At 32.9% G+C, this 17,820-nt stretch overlaps 3 protein-coding genes and 1 long non-coding RNA gene across 4 annotated transcripts; 2 read left to right on the forward strand and 2 right to left on the reverse strand.

Annotated features, from left to right (window-relative positions):
* Window positions 1–323: 323 nt before the first annotated feature.
* Window positions 324–5,694, reverse strand: LOC133205688 (adenine phosphoribosyltransferase-like). Its single transcript, XM_061341540.1, has 4 exons — window positions 5,574–5,694; window positions 3,671–3,908; window positions 1,356–1,434; window positions 324–905 (listed from the first exon to the last, which is right to left on the reverse strand). The coding sequence occupies exons 1-4, from the start codon at window positions 5,651–5,653 to the stop codon at window positions 769–771; spliced, it is 534 nt and encodes a 177-aa protein (XP_061197524.1). The 5' UTR covers window positions 5,654–5,694; the 3' UTR covers window positions 324–768.
* LOC133171922 (uncharacterized) lies at window positions 2,795–3,128 on the reverse strand (the record flags this gene model as incomplete). Its single annotated transcript, XM_061306716.1, has 1 exon — window positions 2,795–3,128. A coding segment is annotated over exon 1 (309 nt), but the record flags the coding sequence as incomplete, so codon positions are not given.
* Window positions 5,695–6,357: 663 nt separating the features above from the next.
* On the forward strand, window positions 6,358–14,840 carry LOC133205726 (coiled-coil domain-containing protein 102A-like). Its single transcript, XM_061341587.1, has 8 exons — window positions 6,358–6,443; window positions 8,438–9,159; window positions 9,246–9,354; window positions 9,631–9,747; window positions 10,650–10,859; window positions 11,248–11,418; window positions 11,722–11,825; window positions 13,054–14,840. Exons 2-8 carry the CDS (start codon window positions 8,519–8,521, stop codon window positions 13,160–13,162), a joined length of 1,461 nt encoding a protein of 486 aa, XP_061197571.1. The 5' UTR covers window positions 6,358–6,443; window positions 8,438–8,518; the 3' UTR covers window positions 13,163–14,840.
* Window positions 14,841–14,857: 17 nt separating this feature from the next.
* LOC133205727 (uncharacterized) lies at window positions 14,858–17,681 on the forward strand. Its single transcript, XR_009723646.1, has 2 exons — window positions 14,858–16,946; window positions 17,269–17,681. It is a non-coding gene; the product is annotated as an uncharacterized LOC133205727 (long non-coding RNA).
* The last annotated feature ends 139 nt before the right edge of the window (window positions 17,682–17,820 follow it).

Below are 17,820 nucleotides of genomic sequence, written 5' to 3' on the forward strand. Positions count from 1 at the left end.
ATAAGGACATACTGAGTAGTCTTTCAGGAAATTCTGATTCATTTTATTATGAGAGTTATGCCCCTTTTAAACTCGGATGTAGGGCCTCTGTTAGTCCTATTCAAACTAGAGCAACTTCTCTGAAACCACTGAACAGAATTTCATGAAACTTTGTTGTTAATAAGGACACACTGTTTAGATGTGTATATTCACAGGAAATCTGATTATTTTTTTTTTATTGGGGATTATATAATATATATATTGGGGGTGGTATATGAGCTTGCTCCTATACATGTGCGTGTTTTCGTCTTTAAAAATCGTAAAAAAAAAATCGAACGCAATAATTTTTGGGTAGCTCAGATTTTATTATAATTCGTCATGGATTATTAGATAACAGTAGTGTCATGTAAATTTTTGAATTTACCGGGTGGCAGTAAATACAAAATTTACAACATGACAACTTGTAAATTTTGTATTTACTGCCACCGGTAAATTCAAAATTTACAACTTGACAGTAGAACACTTGTATAGTGAAACCTCATTTCACAGCACGTGTTTTGTTTTTTGTAAGTACACTTTTAATAATTTTTCTTTTTAAAAAAAATTGCAGAAAGGACACCATTTGGTAACTCTTCTACAAACAAGTTGCAAATGTTCAATTATTCCTCATACTGTAGGCCACCAAGGCACAAAAAGTGGATTCGTTGCGTCAGATCAGTAACACTATTGTATACGACTAATACACAGTTGGTATTAAATACTGTTTTTTTCTTGCTATAAGTATATGCATTAGTATTTAATAAGAGAGGAACACGGCTGGGACAATTTTCCTTGTCCATTCAAATCCGTCAGTTCTATTACCACCAGGCACAGTATCACTTTGGCGCCGACTTTTTCAATTAATTCACATGCTGCTTTCATTGTGCCTAAAAAATATGTTAAATGTATACATTTACATTTGCCAATATTCTTTTAATACATATCATCAGTAATATTCGGGATTTTAATGTAAAGAATGGATGCAATGACACCGACAACATAAGCGTGATTACAGGTCCGTAGGAAGTAATTTCATTATCTTTCAAGGGGGGGGGGGGGAGGGGAGGGCATAACCGCACATTAACAACATCGTTATCTATTTAATAGCATAAACAGGCAAAATTATTGGAAAGGGGGGGGGGCGGTTCCTACGGGCCTGTTAAAGGGAGAAATAGTCACCTTCGAAGGAGGGACTGTGGTAACTTAATTTTTTTATCGTACTTTCCTTGTCGGAAAAAGCAACGAGTGCGTCTTGGAGGCGAGGTTATAAAAATGAACGCCAGTCTCAATTTTATTTCATAAAGCTGCATTTTTATGAACAGAAAACTAAAACATACCTCCTGTTGCTAAGAGATCGTCAACAATTACAACAGACTGTCCTGGCTTAAATGCTTCTTTCTGGACCTCAAAGACGTCCTACATAAAAACAAAGCTTGGATTAATATAAAAATCCTTGCTAGATTGATGAGAGTTACAGAGATAATGAGAGAAACTAACACATACTTATATTCATTATTATTATAGAAAAGAAATAAACAAATTCATTACCGAATCAAAGCCCATATGAGCATAACAAAATTTAATCTATATATGTGGATTTTTCAGTTGAAATTCATTAGTTCCAAATAGGCGAGTACTAATATCACAACTGACAGTCGAACACTGACAGGTCGGTTGTTTTATCATTTTTAACGTTTAATTGTTACTGACAAACATATTTGGAAAAAAAATGACTGAAGATGGAGATTAAGTCGTGTATAGAGTCTGAGTTGATTAAATTCTTACAAATCATTTCTTCTGCATTGTCCCTTTTTGAACTAGCTGGTTTGAGATGAGATAACGGAAATTTCTTTAATAACTTACTCTCTTTCTGTTCCGAGATTTATATTTACCCCCCCCCCGCCCCCATTAAAATCACTTCACATCATGAAATGGGTGAATGTTATAATGTGTATGCATGTAGCTGATACATCTCTATGTAAATGAAGTACATGTATGTGACAATGAATTATAAACCTTATACATGTGCAGCATAGCCTCTCACTTCAAAGAAATAATAAGCCCAACAAGTGCAAAATTATGAACATAAAGTTTTTTTTTATTATACATTTCAGAATTTCAAAAAGAAGGTACAACAGAATATCAGATATCTAAATGGAAATTTACCATTTATGATTTTGAAAGGGAATCAGTACCCTTTTTTGAGGAATATAGATTCCTTAAAAGCCAAAGTTGTTTAAATCCATTGAATATATAAATAGTTACATGTAGCAATGAGCCACAGATCTGTCTTCATTACGCACATCTGAAAAATTTCACCTATAAATATGTATAGGAGCAAGAAAAAACACAAGTCAAATAAAGTATAAACTGCAAATTAAAGAGCCTATAAATGTTCCTCTTTCGACCAAGATATTCACGACGGAAATCAGATAAATAAATTATGGAAGTGTTCAAACTTCCTATTGTAGACAACAGCAGCTTCTCTTCTGTTCACAAAATGTCTTGGGTTCTTTTAATTGACTGTCTGTCTAGAATTTCTTCGGAGAAGCTGTTTTCTTCTTTGTTCCGTCAACTTATTTTTATCCTTCTTAAGAAAACCTTTCTCCACAAGAATTCTCTCACTTTCTTCTGTGAAAAAAAAAAAGAAAAATAAATTTAATATAACAAAGAATTGGAAAGTTTATGAAATTGGTCAGTGAAGACTGATTTAATCGTATTTAGTATTACCTTCCCATTGAACGTAAGCGTTCTCGTCTTCAAGATCCAGAACCAAGATTGTCTTCACTTGTCCAACGAGGGGAGGTAACGTGGGCACACTTGATTTGTAGGTGGAGTTCATCAACTCAGTCTTTTCAATGGCATCTGGAGAAAGGTCATTATCATCATGATCATGACTAGTATCCCCATGGGCTTTAATCGGTGTTACACAAAACATCATCTCTGGGAGAGTTTGAATGTCATTCTTCTCTTGATCATGCGCCATTTCTTTGTTGACCTCCTGTATTTTTTTGTAGGCGGCTTCCTCTTCGTCGGACAGAATGCCAACTTTATTGTTCCGCAAACAGCTTTGGAAGAGACCCATTTTTGTTTTCTTGTCAACAAAATCGCGCTATGCACAACTAAGTTATTATGACGTCATGATACTTTGGCGCCTTTGACGCCAAAGCATTATGATGTAAAATAATTGTGACGCTAAATACGCGGATTATGCATTTTTTCCAAACAAAAAAAAAAAAAAAAAAAAAAAACCTTTTTGCCTGGGTGGAATTCAAGAGCTATATATGTTGAGATAAGTAAATATTGTACGTATGATATTTTAATACACCAAGAAAAACAAATTTGTTGTTGCAGTTTGTTTATGGCTTTTTAATTGCAGTGTAACGCACACATTGGACAGTGCTGAGTCCGTTTCATATTTACTTAATTAACACACACATACTATAGAAAAAATCGTGGCCACGAATTTTATTTCGTTTCCACGAATTTTTATTTCTTGGCCACGAATTTTATCTCGTGGTCTTGAATTAATTATAAAAAAAAAGTCGTACCATGTCCTATACCAGCCACCGTAGAAAAAGTAATTTCATCATGTTTGCTGGCCGCTTGCCATCTATAATTTCATTTTTATAATGAACGACTGTATAATTACCGTTCCATATTCTTTGGTATAAGAAACACTTTCCATCTTCCCGGGCAATTTACCCTTCTTCCGGACTGGTGCAAAACTGCAGTTAAGTCTTTGAGCAATGATGGGTCCGAAAAGAAATCCCCTGGCTTCCAGTCCCACTACGATCTCCACACCAGGTGCCTTCTCCTTCACATACTCCACCATAGCATCCATAAGATCATTAAACGCACCCGGGTTTCGTAATACTGGGAAAATGTCTCTGAAGATATATATACATTAATTTTCTTTTAAGTTATTTGCCTTTAAAATGTATGTATATATAATATTTTTTTTACTTATTGAATGGGGATTCATATGAGACCATCTGAGAGTGTCACAAGAATACATGTAGTCTTAAAAGATAATAATAAGGGAAAAAAAGGAATAAAAGTCGAAAACTATAGGTGATATTTGTACTTTTTCTCCAAAGCGAAAATGGGGGCTATTTTTTTTTTTAATTTTTAAGCACACGTTATAAAACACAGGTACATAGGAAGCAATTTCAAAGGAGTGGGGTTGGCACAACCTTAAAAAAATCCTTGAAAAGCAATTTTTAAAAAAAATCATAAGGCGTCGTCAGGCATAACTATAAATCAGCTTTGTTTTCTGTTGTATGTACATGCATATTCGGAGGGTACACCCCCCTCCCACACGTTCCTTTGGGTCTGCAAAAAGTACATACAAATTTGAAATAATTGTTTGAAAAATTCTTTTGAAACATTCAAAGTGTTAAATGTCAGATGTGTAAAAATTACACAGTTAAATCTGCAAAACCCAAACAAAATAACATGTTGCATCATTTGCATGCAAACCCATAACAAAACCAGCAGAAAAGATTACTGAAATACTGTCCATTGCAATATGGCGATCGAGCTCTGGTAATTACCATTTTGTCTTAAGTTTTGCGTTTATGCAACTACGCGCCTGCCAGTATAATTTTATTCTTGCACTATCCATAAAACAGGTTGATTTAACCAAAAAACAAAAAACAAAAAAAACCGGCTAATTCTACTGGCCACTAATCATTTTTCGACTGAAAAAAAGTTCAAATGAAACTCTGGTCATAGACGTCGGAAGCAAATTGAAAGTGTGTGTGGGGGGGGGGGGGGGGGCTAAACCAACAAATACACGTTTGGGGGCTAAGCCCCAAATTTCAATGTCTATATGATGCCTATCTTTTCAAAAAAAGGGGCTAAGCCTCCTAGCATCCCCCACCCCGGTTCCGACGCCTATGCAGATGATCAGAGAACATGTACGATGACACGATGTCCAGAGCGATAACGTTAGTTTGATTATACGCTGATGTTCAGGCACAATGATACTGACGCGATGACACGATGACGACATGAAGCAATGCTCTTTCATGTCACTGTCAACGCCATCGTATCATCGCGTCATCCCTTTAACGTGAACGCGCTAGATCGCACCGTCGCAAAAAGGAATTGGGTAATGTACAAGGGAAGTACATGTATGCAATAGCGGATGAAGGGGGGGGGGGGGATGGGGCATGGAGACAGGAGAAGAAGGAGGGTGGGAAGATAGAAGAGGATGGGAAAGACATGAAGAGAAAGTGGAATATGGAGAAACGGGAAGAGCATCGAGAAGGTAAACGTTCCTGCACCCCGTCCACCCGCAAGAGCAGAAAAAATTGAGATTTTATTGATTTTATTACACTCCTCAGTACGGGTATTGCGCTAGACGTTCTAAATATCGTCAATGTAATGGACATTTTAATGGTTTTTCAATAAAAGTCACATGAACATAAATATTTTCTTTTTTATGTTTATTACGGAAATGGTACACCTTACTATGAACTCAAAGCCATGCTTATGTTTACTCTAATATTACGCCTATACATAAGTATTTTTTTCAAAAAGCATCTTACCGAAACAAGACCCCAGGTGTCGGAAAGTCAGGATGCTCTGTAATGTGAGATTTTATTCTTTCGATTCTGTTGTCAGTCATGTTTGTAAACTGGTCAAACGTTCTACTTACGTGGCCTAGAAAATCAAAATAAACCAAATGTTAACAGGGCTCCCAAGGGGGGATCCAAATGCCTCCAGTTATAAGTTTTAACAAAGTTAAATAATAATTTTAAAAAAAAAATCCTGAGTTGTTCCCATTGATTAATTTACAAACGTAATTATAATATTGATAAAAAAAAAGAAAGAAAAAATATTTAGTTCCAATGTAGAGATAAGGTATAAAAAATAATATCTTGCTTAAGCTTACACGTTTAACGTAAGTAATATCTTATTCAAATTTTAATTAAAAACATTACAATAAAGATATATACGTGTAAAAATCATTCTGAGTTAAAAATTTAAGCCCCCCCCCCCCCCGTCGTATTCCTAGTTCAATAATCATGATAATTATGACATTCAAGCTCCATGTACATCTGTTCAAATATATGAATTTCTTGAATTCATACTGGTGATTGATGATCAAGATATGGGATACCATTTCAGAAAATCTGCATCTTCCAAATGTCTCAAAGACTTTTTTCCCTTGCAATGTAACTAACTTTTGGTCACCGGGCATTTTTAATTGAGCAGCGATCTGTGTCGCTACCTCACCATTAATCTTAATCAAAACAACGTTTCCTGTAATGAGTATAAGCGAAGTAAAAGAAACAATTTTAAAATTACACAATGATGCCAAAACAATTTTTGGTAAAAATGATAGAAAAAGACACTCCTGTGGAGGTAAAAAATTTGAAAGGATAAACTTGAAATAGAATCGACTTAAGAGGATGGTATGATAATAAATACTTCTTACTTAAATGCAGAGACATATAAAAACCATTTTTTATGGTTTTTATATGTCTCTGTTAAATGTTAGTCTTCTCTCTTAGTTATATCCATAGAAGATATTTATTAGTTATATCCATAGAAGATATTTATTACCTACATTTTATGTTTATGGAACGCATGTGGTATGAAAAGTGGACTTCTTTTTAAAAATGGTTATTTTCGCCTGCAATTAGACTAGAATAATTTTATTTTTTTGAAATTTTGTATTGCCGTATTGGAGTATATGCCGTCTTTAATAATTCAACAGACATAGAATCGATCATGTGATGTTAAAGTTAACTTAACGGTTAAGTTAACCAAGTAAAAGTTTCTGTTTGGAAAGATGTGTTACACATTTTCTGATGGTAAACCATTAGGATGATTGAAGTTAGAATAATTTACTACGTCTAAGCACAGGAATATACAGGCCCGTAGGAAGCAATTTCAGTTAGGGGGGCACAGCCACAGGCACTTGTTTCGTATACGGGGCACCCCTTCTTATTTTTCCACAAGGTACCTAACTCAATTTCAGGCACCCCCACTTCAAGCTCATATTTTGTTCATTTATCAATCATTAACATATTTTAAAATTATATCGTTCGCTTCGAGAGACTTTTTTTTGTCAAATAAATCCTTTCAGACGTCTCTGGTTGAGCCTCTTTATTGTAAACCACTCATTTATTCCTCAAAAATTACCTCGATACATATGAAGACTTTAGATGGGATACAACTTCCGGTTGGGGGTAGGATAAAACCAGAGACTTCTGAGTATTCCATTCCGAGGTCTCTGGTTTTATCCTTCGTTTATAACCCCAACCGGAAATTTGTATCCCATCTAAAGTCTTAAAATGTATCAAGGTAATTAATGAGTGGTTTACAATAAAGAGGCTCGACCAGAGACATCTGAAAGGATTTATTTTACCTACCAACCCAACTGTTTAAAGACTCATTTGGCAATGCCAAACCAACAATTTTTTAATTGTGGCCTTACACATATCAAAAGATTGAGTTGGAACAGACCTGCGCTCTATGACTTTTAATCAAAATATTCATGTAAAATACACTTTTGTCTCTCAAATTCATTGAAATGTAGAGTTTACTTCATCTTCTTGATGTCATATCTTACATATGACATCATGATGGCTAATGAAAATGGGCAATTCTTTGGAATCTGTAGGTAAGAACATACACAGAGACTTCAAAGTTTGGTATTGGGGGCAGATATTGGTCATTACAGAATATAGTCCTTTCCTAGAGGAGAAAATTCACAATGACCTTTTTCAAATACAAAAAGTTGTCTTGCATTTCACTGTATAATGAAAATAACTAAATAAATTAAGATAGTTAATTTTTTATTACTAATTTATCAAATTTACAACTTTTTTTTTACTTATATAAGTAACATGCAGTTTTGAATTTATAAAATTGAATGTTCTTTAGAGTAGTGTCTATAGGAGTGTCATTTGAATAATATTATGCATGTGTCATAGTTTAATTTGGCACTCGGAAAATAAATGTACTGCAGACAGTCTGAGTTTCCAACTTTTTTCTTTGACTGGATTTTTCTTAATAGGGAGCAAAAATTGTGTCCTGGATTTAAACTTCAAAAATTGAAATAAATCAAATTTGTGAAAAATTAATGTTCACATTCTTGAAAGCCCCATATGTAATACTGCATGAATGAAATACACTGCTTCTCAGACCCTGTATTCCTTGGAATCATTTATGTAAGGTACTTGTAAACTTACAGACCTGCCTAGTGCCCACTCTCCCAATTTACCCATAATTTTTACATTTTTGACCCCCTAATTATGAATTCCATCATTAATCTGGGTCAATAAGATGATATTATTTTATCAATAAATTAGGGTGAGCACAGCTAACATATATTGTTAATCATGCATTTAATGTAGGATATTCTTTAAATATAGGAAACTTAATTTTGTTCTATCTTTAGATTATCTGACTGTGACACAGACAATGAGGTGATATGCTCTTCTACAGCATGACTTTGTAAATCATCTTAGAGACAAAAACTATGAGCCAGAAAATGAAACCTGGTTCTTCCAAAGGGGATGTCTCCTATGTGAGAGCCACAGGTGCATCCCCCCAGCTGCCTATGGCACCTTCTCCCTCCCTCATGAGAGACGGCAGTCATACACCAGTGTCACAATTGTCCAATATGGACAATGACTGGGATGACAGAGATGAGATTCGTCAGCGAGAGCTGGAGGAGGCCAGGGGTCGAGTATCGCAGATGGAGAAGACAATGAGATGGTGGTCAGACTGCACTGCAAATTGGCGGGAGAAGTGGAGCAAGGTCAGGAACGAGCGAAACAAAGCCAGGGAGGAAAACCGTCAACTTCGTGCTAAACTGGAACAGCTTGTAAAAGAATGCACAGTTCTTAAGAGAGAGAAGCAGGAAATTCAAGCCGAGAATGTCAAACTGAAGAAAGATTCCCCTGTAGGTACAAGTGACAGTGTGAAAAAAGAGTTGGAAAATAATCTTTGTAAATCTGCTGAGAAAGAAAAGACTTTCGAGGAAAAAGATGTTAATGTGCAGACAGCAAATGTGAATAATGTGAGTCAAGAAGTTGAGGGAAGCTTAGCTGAGGAAAAAGTGACTTTGTTTGAACTTAAACTGGATGAAGCACAGAAAACACTTCTTGCTGAGAGAGGGTGAGAGTTATTTTTTTAATGATCAGTTGAATTTATTAGTTTACTATAAAATTGCAACATTTAGCAAGTTCCACTGTTTTATACAGAGACAAAACATCACTGATGAAGACCATAGAAAAACTACAAATGGATCTTAGCACAATGAAACAGAAATATGAGGAAGCCAAAAGATCAAAGCAGGATGTTTTGCTTGAGGTATGTATACATGTACAAGGAAATAAGTATGCATTTAAATGACATTGTTAAGTAATAAATTGTATTTGCATAGGAGCCATTTGCATAAGAAATGTAAGATTAGAGAATAAAAAAATATACCAATAACATAACTTTTTATTTAAGAATAGTAGGAGTTATGCTGAAATTTATGATTTGATAACAATATGTGTCACTGAAGAGATCTCTTAGACATATGTATATTATAGCAACCTTTGAAAAATAAAATCATTTTGAATCTATGCTTGTCCTCCATAGATATCCAAGCTGAAAGAGGATCACAGAGGGGAAATTGATCAACTTATCAAAGATGTTGATGAGGAGATTAGTAATAAATCTGTAGTGGACAAAAAACTCAATGAAGTCCGAAAAGAGGTAGGTTATACTATATTAGATCAAATATAAATTCTGAATACTGGTAAAGTTAGTCCACATAAAATAATTTGTAGATTCTCATGCTAATTGACAAAAAAATGTGAGGATGGGTGAACTTTACTTCATAGTTTTCTTTCTTTATTGAAAATATAATTTATTCCATTGTTTTTGTACAAATTGCTAAAATTATTCTGGACATTAAAGCTAACACAAATCCACAAACCAAGGTTCTTCTGTTTTTAATTATACAAATTTTATTTCTACAATACTCATTTAATATAGATTATATATTATTCTGGCTCTTTTTTTTTATGCCCCCGGATCGAAAGATCCCTGGGGTATATTGTTTTTGTCTTGTCTGTCTGTTTGTCTGTCTGTTTTCAACTTAAACCTAGCCCATAACTATTGTGCTGTCAAGGGTAAGGCTTTAATATTTGACATGAGTGTTCATTATGACAAGACCTTTCTATTGGTTCAGAAATTTTTGATCATGTGACCTCAGCTATGACCTTTGACCTACATTTGAAAAACTTTAACATTGGCCATTACTATTGCACTGTTGTCTACGTCCCACTCCAGAATTGTGTTAATATCGGGGTCATAGTGTTTCACAAACACATTTTGTTTTCTATATGTTTTATTCCCTTTTTAAATCAAAATAAAAATGATTGGGAAGGATGCTTTGAGAGGGATTGGTGGGGATGATAATGAAAAAAATATATATATTTTTTTAATTTCAATTTCATTAGTGAAATGACTTTAGTTAACCTTTTAGCAATTAATTGCTTTTCAGCAATTTCCTAGGACCAAATTCATTGACAGAAATTTGAAATCTGTCTTCTCTCTTCTTTTTTAAACAAAAAAGATGAACTGTATATCAGATATATGTGTTTCTTCTGCAGCTTGAGAGACTTCAGAGAGAAAATGCTGATGAGTGGGGGAAGAGGGAGAGACTAGAAACAGAGAAACTAGCTTTGGAGAGGGAAAATAAGAAGTGTAGAGTGCAGATCCGTGACTTAGAAGAGCAGCTAGAAAGCAAGAAACAACAGACGTCTGCAGTTGTAGACTCGGACATGAGAGGCCTACAGCAGGATCTTAATGACAAAACAAAGGTAACAAAAAATGGGATTTACCAAAATGCAGAGAGTTCAGAATCAAAATCGAATTTAAAACCAACTGCCCAAACAAACAAACAAACTAAAATTAGTTGATATAATTGTCTTTGCTGCAAGGATCATTTTCTGTAAGTTACGGTAAACGAAACCACCACAATAACTGTTACCTGTAAATTACAACTTGATGTAAAGGAAACCACAAGAAGAATCTTTAAGTACATGTAAATTACCAGCATGTGAAAGCATAACAAAGACCATTACCTCTATATATCAGAATTATTTTTTTTTTCAGAACTCCATTTTATTTAAACATTGCATAAGAATTTTCATCCGTTTTTTGTTTTTTTTTTTTTGTTTTTTGTTTTTTTTTAACAAAACCTTTCAGGAATTAAATGACCTCCGTCATGTACATGCCAAACTGAAGAAGACTTTCCAGGAAAGACAAACAGATTTGGATCATTCCCGCCGGAGAGCTGAGCAGTACGAAATGGAGGTCAAAAAACTCAGGAGTCGGATCGAAGAACTGAAGAAAGACCTGGCAAACGCTGAGGATGAGGTATGGATTTCCTGTTGATTCTTAAAACATTTTAACTACATAAAATGTTTTTGAAAAAAAAATGATATTTAAACAAACTTGAAATGTACTTTGATATATAAATATGTTGTTCACAATAACAATGTAAAATACATGTATACATGTGTAATGATATTTACATAATCAGTATGTATCTGTGTTAACATGGGAAAACTTTCACTCACATACTTGCACACTTAAACTTGAGTAAAAAATTCGAAACTTATTTTCAAATGATTCTTGGAGATACTTGTACCAGTATTCAAAAATTTCATAATGTTTCAGGCTGATAACCAGGCAAATCTCTATCGAAAAGTACAGCGCACCAATGATGAACTGCAAGAACAGATTGAAAATTTACAAGTCCAACTCAATCACACGCAGAGCAGGTGAATTGTCATTACATTAATGAAATAAATTTAAGTGATATGTGTGATATTCTAAAGTTATTATATTGCAATTATAACTAGTAGACTAATTGTTCTCGAACAATTAGAGGTCTTTCCACCTTCTTTAAATTTCTTCAATTTTCTATATTTTACTCTCTAAAGTTAATTTTTATGCAAAAAAGAATTCAGAAATGGCTTGAAAGATAGGGAAAAAATGAAAATTTCAAATAATTTTAAATGACCTTGACCTTTGACCTTCATTAAATTTTCAAGGTCAAAGATCAAGGGTCACATTGCAATTGACCCCATGTCTCTATGACTTATACATTTAAAGTTATTAGGGTTAATAGTAATCGCAAAGACGTTAAAGGGTGATAACTCATATAAGGGGTCATCAGATCCTTTTGCACTGAAAGACTGAAGTTGTGTCTAAAGACCCTGAAGACATTAGTGAAGGTTTTGTGTTTCTACGGTTTACGGTGTCTGAGGAGTAGCCTTAACAAGGTTTTTTGCACAAGGAGCAATAACTTTTTGAGAGGTTAAGCTTAGGGGATAAGATTGAAATATTTGAAATAGTTTTAGGAGTACATCTTAAAGATGCAAAGATATACAGTATATGTTGAAAGACAAAAGAGCTATAACAAGAGCTTAATTTCTCAAATTTGGAATGACCTTGACCTTTGACCTTGACATAAACTTCAATGTCTAAGGTTAAGGAATCTAATGCAGTTGGTTTCATGTCTCTACGACTTATCGTTTTGAAAATTTTTCATTATTCGTAAACTTCAAAAACTTTCAGGGGCAATAACTACTTAAAGGGATGGATGAATCCTTCCGCACTCAAAAGGTCAGAGTGTCTAGGAAAAATAATAATAATAAACAGAACAATTTCAATAGGTCTTTCCACAGAAAGGTGGAAAGACCTAATGATCACACAATAAGAAAAATGTTTCTTTTTTAGAAAGATATACATGTACTATGTACATTCTAGTGCAAAATATCAGAAAAGAAAACATCCTAGTGAAACATACTAGAATATTATTTAATTTAAAAAAATCAACTTTGAAAATAGGACAACATGTACATTTTCATGTATTTTTTTTTTTTTCAACATTACTTCTAAATTTCACCCATAAATTTTGTTACCCGTAATTGTAGCAAAATTTTATTATTTTAAGCAAAATAGATGACTGTTCAATTCATCAAAATATCTCTGATTTACATGTAGGTTAAAAAGAAGTAGCCAGAGTGGAATTAACACAATGTCTGCCAGTCTCAGATCCCTAGATCCCACTGATCCCGAAAACAATGACAGTGATGAGGACGATGTTTATTGATGTAATGCAGAATCCCTACAACAACCAACAGATCCTAGAAACAAGGAATGTGTCATGGATGGGATTAGCTGATGACAAAGCTGCAGCAAGGCTTTTTGTGCACAACTCACATGTCAAAATTGCTCTTGGTACAGAAGAATATCTGTCTGATGTTGCATTGTTTTTTGAGACTGCTTTCACTCACATTTCTGTGCTAAGAGGTCAGGAATGAGTGTTCTATATGTAAAGTTGTTTAACTAGGTTGTTATGTATACATGTCACTCTGTGCCAACTTGATTGACATTCCATGTTTTGAGAGAGCAATTTATACTTGTACAGTTTTACTGATTATTCATCCATTTTATGTTGCATCTATTTCTATACCATTATCATTTTTGCCCCCCCCCCCCCCCCAACATGCCCAAGAAACAAAATTAACTTTTGAACCTTTAAATCCTCACTTTCCCCAAGAGTCTGCTTATGACATGAGGATATGTCATTTTCCTCAACAATTGTCATTAACATTCATGTCCAAGACTTAACTAATTAATTTAGAAAATTAGAAGCTCATTCTGGCAGAAAGTGTATCTTGACTTTAAAATTAAAGACATTTTGGACAACATAAAGTTTTCTGAAGTTTAAAATTCCCATTCAGGCCTTTTTTGTAATGGAAAACCATTAGGAGCTCATACTTGACCCAGAAATGCTCTTGAGCTGTGGATTTGACATAACACTGAACTAAGGCCACTTGGAAAAGGTCATCTAGAATACCCAGTAGTTTTAATGAATTGTCCATGCAAATGCAGAAGATTGTTTCAAACATTGCTATGATTAAAGCTATGGCATATCTGAGCTAAAAAAAAAATGAGATTGAGTGTAGATGAACATGATATTTATTATTTATGTTCAAATTAAAATTTTCACCGATGTTGAACTTGAATAACCCCACGTTTCTATAGTTCAATTGACTGTAAACTGTGTCTGATATTTAAATGCGGAGTCAGTAAATAAATCGGTTATTGTTTTAAATTTTTAATATCTATGAAACGTGATTGATTTAAATTGTGTAATTTATAGGAAAGTCCTATTAATTTAGTTAGTCTGAACTTATCAAAAATATGCCATATATGACTTAAAAAGATATACCAGGTGTCATTTCTGTTTACTGAATAAACAGAGAAGTTGAAGGCTGCATACAGTGGCAATGATGTTATGTTTGGGGATTGATATTACAGATTTCTTTACATGAAATTTTCAGATGTGCATGTTTTCAGTGCATCTTGGTGGGGGTATTATTCTAGTGTACTAAGTGTAGATCTAATTTTGAATGAGTTGTGATGTTTGTCTCAATTTGTATGCTTTAAATGTATTTATATACAATCTTGTACAAGTAAAAAAAAATTAATATTGTTTAGAATAATGATTTAATATTGCTTTTTAACAAATTTTTATAATGTTACCCTCATAGATCAGAAAAATACATATCAGCTAAAAAGCGATGACTAGTTTTATCTGCATTGTTTTCTGAATGTTTTATGAATTGGTGTTCAACTTTGTTATAACCTTTTTTTTTTTTAATTTTGTGCACAAATTGATTGCAGATACAATGATACTGTACTGTTTCTATTTCTTCCATGGTGTTTTTATGCTTGATTACTGTGTTGTTAGCATTGAGACCCTTTATTTTTATCATTTTTGGGGGGGGGGGGGATAATCAGAGAATCTCATCAACTTTGGTTTCTGTGTTTGATCACTTCATTTTGATCAAAGTAAAGAAAAACTCTGTTTTATGTCGTTTCGTGATAAAACCTATACATAAAGGGTCAACTGACAATATACCAGTATATGAATTTGTTGAATGTATAGAGATATATCATGTTTCACTCTCAAAATCTTCGATACAGTGCACTTTTTCTGTTGATTCTTTCTCCCATTTTAGAAAAAAAAATCAGATTAACTCATGTATTTACAGGTAAAGATGTATATCATATGGATATATTATTTTGAATATTGTAAATATAAATATGTTTTTTTTTGAATTGTTGTGAAATAGGAGAAATAGGTTGCAAAACATTCTTGTGTATAGTTTAATACATTGGCTTTTTCTCTCTTATATGAATAAATCTCATTGATTGAAGCATACAAACTATTTCGAACAATGTTATGTACATGTACTAAGTCTCAAACAGTGTCTTTTATTACATCATATAGGTCATCAGTTCATATCAATCATTTGTTGCCAAGTTTTTATGATAATTGACCTCAATATTGTTTTGTGATGCTTTAATAATATCAAGACATGTTTACATACCTGGGTATTTATCAGTGAACTGTAAAATATTTTTGTGAAATATATGTATTTACATGAAAAGAATCATGTATTGTTTACCTGTGCATTAAATATATACATGTGTGTACAAAACTTTTAGGTTTGGCAACTTAGCCACATAATTATTGAGGTATGTAAAAGAAGTTGCCTATAGTTATTTAAAGCACATTATGAATTAAACTAGATAGATTCATATGTTCACATGTGTACAATTGTCCCATAGTATACTCAGTATTAATAACAAGAAGCACTCAGAATTGAAGTGGTAATATGATTTTGAAGTACACATACTTGTATATTAACTTGCCATTGTCGTAAAAACTGTTCAAGGTTTCCCAAAAGAAGATGGGCAAACAAGGCATGCAAAATGCCTATAGCTTCAAATGTATAAAAATCAAATTCAATTTGAGTATTAAGTACTGTAGAAGTATTTTTTGCTGTATGGTATTAATTAACCATATGTACACAGTCACCAATTTTCTGGGGAAATTTTCCCCCGAGTATTGAAAGTACATTTAAGGCATATTGTGGCAATCGAAGAAAAAAAAATTCCTGAAATTTGAACCTACTTTGAATATACTTTCAAAAAAAGGAGCAAAGACCCACTTATATAGAAAAAATATGATATGAAGAAATTATCATTTTTCATCATTTTTGCCCTAGCTGGGGCTCTTTGGTGAGTGAATGCTATTTCATAGATGAATAACCACACTTGTGAGATTGTTGCAAATTGGGAAGATTTTACATAAAGTATAAATTAATGTTAACTGAAATATCAAACAAAATTGGGTTATAATTGAGTTTAATTTTTCACTTTCTTATTTGTTGAACCATAGGCATTTTTCTCAGCTTGTTTGCCCATCTTCTTTGGTAAAAAATATTTTTGTTTGTAAATTGTGCTGGTTTGTACCGTAGAATAAGCTGAAGCACATGCACTAATCTTTTGTACAAGGAATGTTTATAAAGTTTTTCCATTTCATAAAGATTTTTTTTGTTGATTGATTCTTATCTCAACTATAATCATATTCATTTATTTTTTCAGTAAATATTCTTTTGCAATACTGTTGGTTGCAATCATTCAATTAATTTACTCTTGTTTTCACTGCAGTTTTTCATCAGCTGTTTTTCATGTGTTTAAGAACTAGTGCAATAAAAGAAATTGTACAATTTGTGAAAAATCAAAAGAATATTTATAAGATGTTGAATTGTACGGTACTTGAAAGTATTTGTTTTTATCATGTTCACTGCTTTTATTCAGAACAGATGACTCTCATAATCAGACCAATTAATATTAATTAAAGTTGTGAATGGACATGAACTGATCTTAATTTTAATAGAAAATTCAAGACATACACAGATAGCTTATATACAAAAAATTATTGAAAAAAAAATAAAACTCTGAAATAACAATTATTATTACTTTAGGCAAATGGTAATTTTTTTTTTAATAAAAGTGTGAAAATATTCATGATTAAGGTCAGATGATACGTTCCTCAAATATCTGTGTTGTATATCTGCATACTGTATGGAAAATATTCAAAATTTTAAATACTTTCTGATTGCTAAACGGGTTTCTAATTGTCTTTAAAAAAACTGAAACACTAAAAATTGTAATATTGGCATATTCAGTTTTTCCAAAAGGATTATATAGGAAACATCATCCTCTGGTATCTTGCACAAATGCCTGGTAAGGTGCCTCAATTTTTTGCAAGTAAACATATTAAAGTAGCAATACTTCAATGACAAATTCATAGAAAAAAATTATATATTATTGAGGAATGTATCGTCTGCCCTTAAGTACAAAGTAAATTTGGATTGTTGTCTTTACTGTCAAATGAGAGTTTAGTGTGCACCATATAAACAGGGAATCCTGGAATTATCTTATTACATGTATTATGATAACTTTAACAAGAAATACTCCTCATGTAATTTTCAACTTCTGTCAGAAACATAAAATGAATGTAAAAAAAAATTGTACATGTAAATCATTATGAATTTACTTTTATATCCCACTTAACAACAGGCAAATGCTAAATTCTTATTTGATTTCACAAAGCAGGGGTACATATGTTCTGTGGTTTTTTGTTAATGTTTTTGTTTTTTCTCGAGTTTTTTGTCTTCCTTTATTCAGATTTAGGAAAGGCAAAGTAACACATGTATTCATAACTGTAGTAAAGTATTGTGTCTAAATAAATGTATAATTTATTAAAACATTGTTTTATATTTTTTCATGATTGCAATCATACTAGCTAAAACCAATTGTATTTAGCTCACCTGAGCTCGTTAGCTTTACTGATCACCCATAAAGCTGTAACTTATGTGGAAGCTTCCTGAGGTAATATAGATTCTA

The sequence above is a fragment of the Saccostrea echinata genome, unplaced genomic scaffold, assembly GCF_033153115.1.
Source record: "Saccostrea echinata isolate AGI-Se365-2 ecotype Australia unplaced genomic scaffold, CSIRO_AGI_Sech_v1 ptg000054l, whole genome shotgun sequence".
NCBI lineage: Eukaryota > Metazoa > Mollusca > Bivalvia > Ostreida > Ostreidae > Saccostrea > Saccostrea echinata.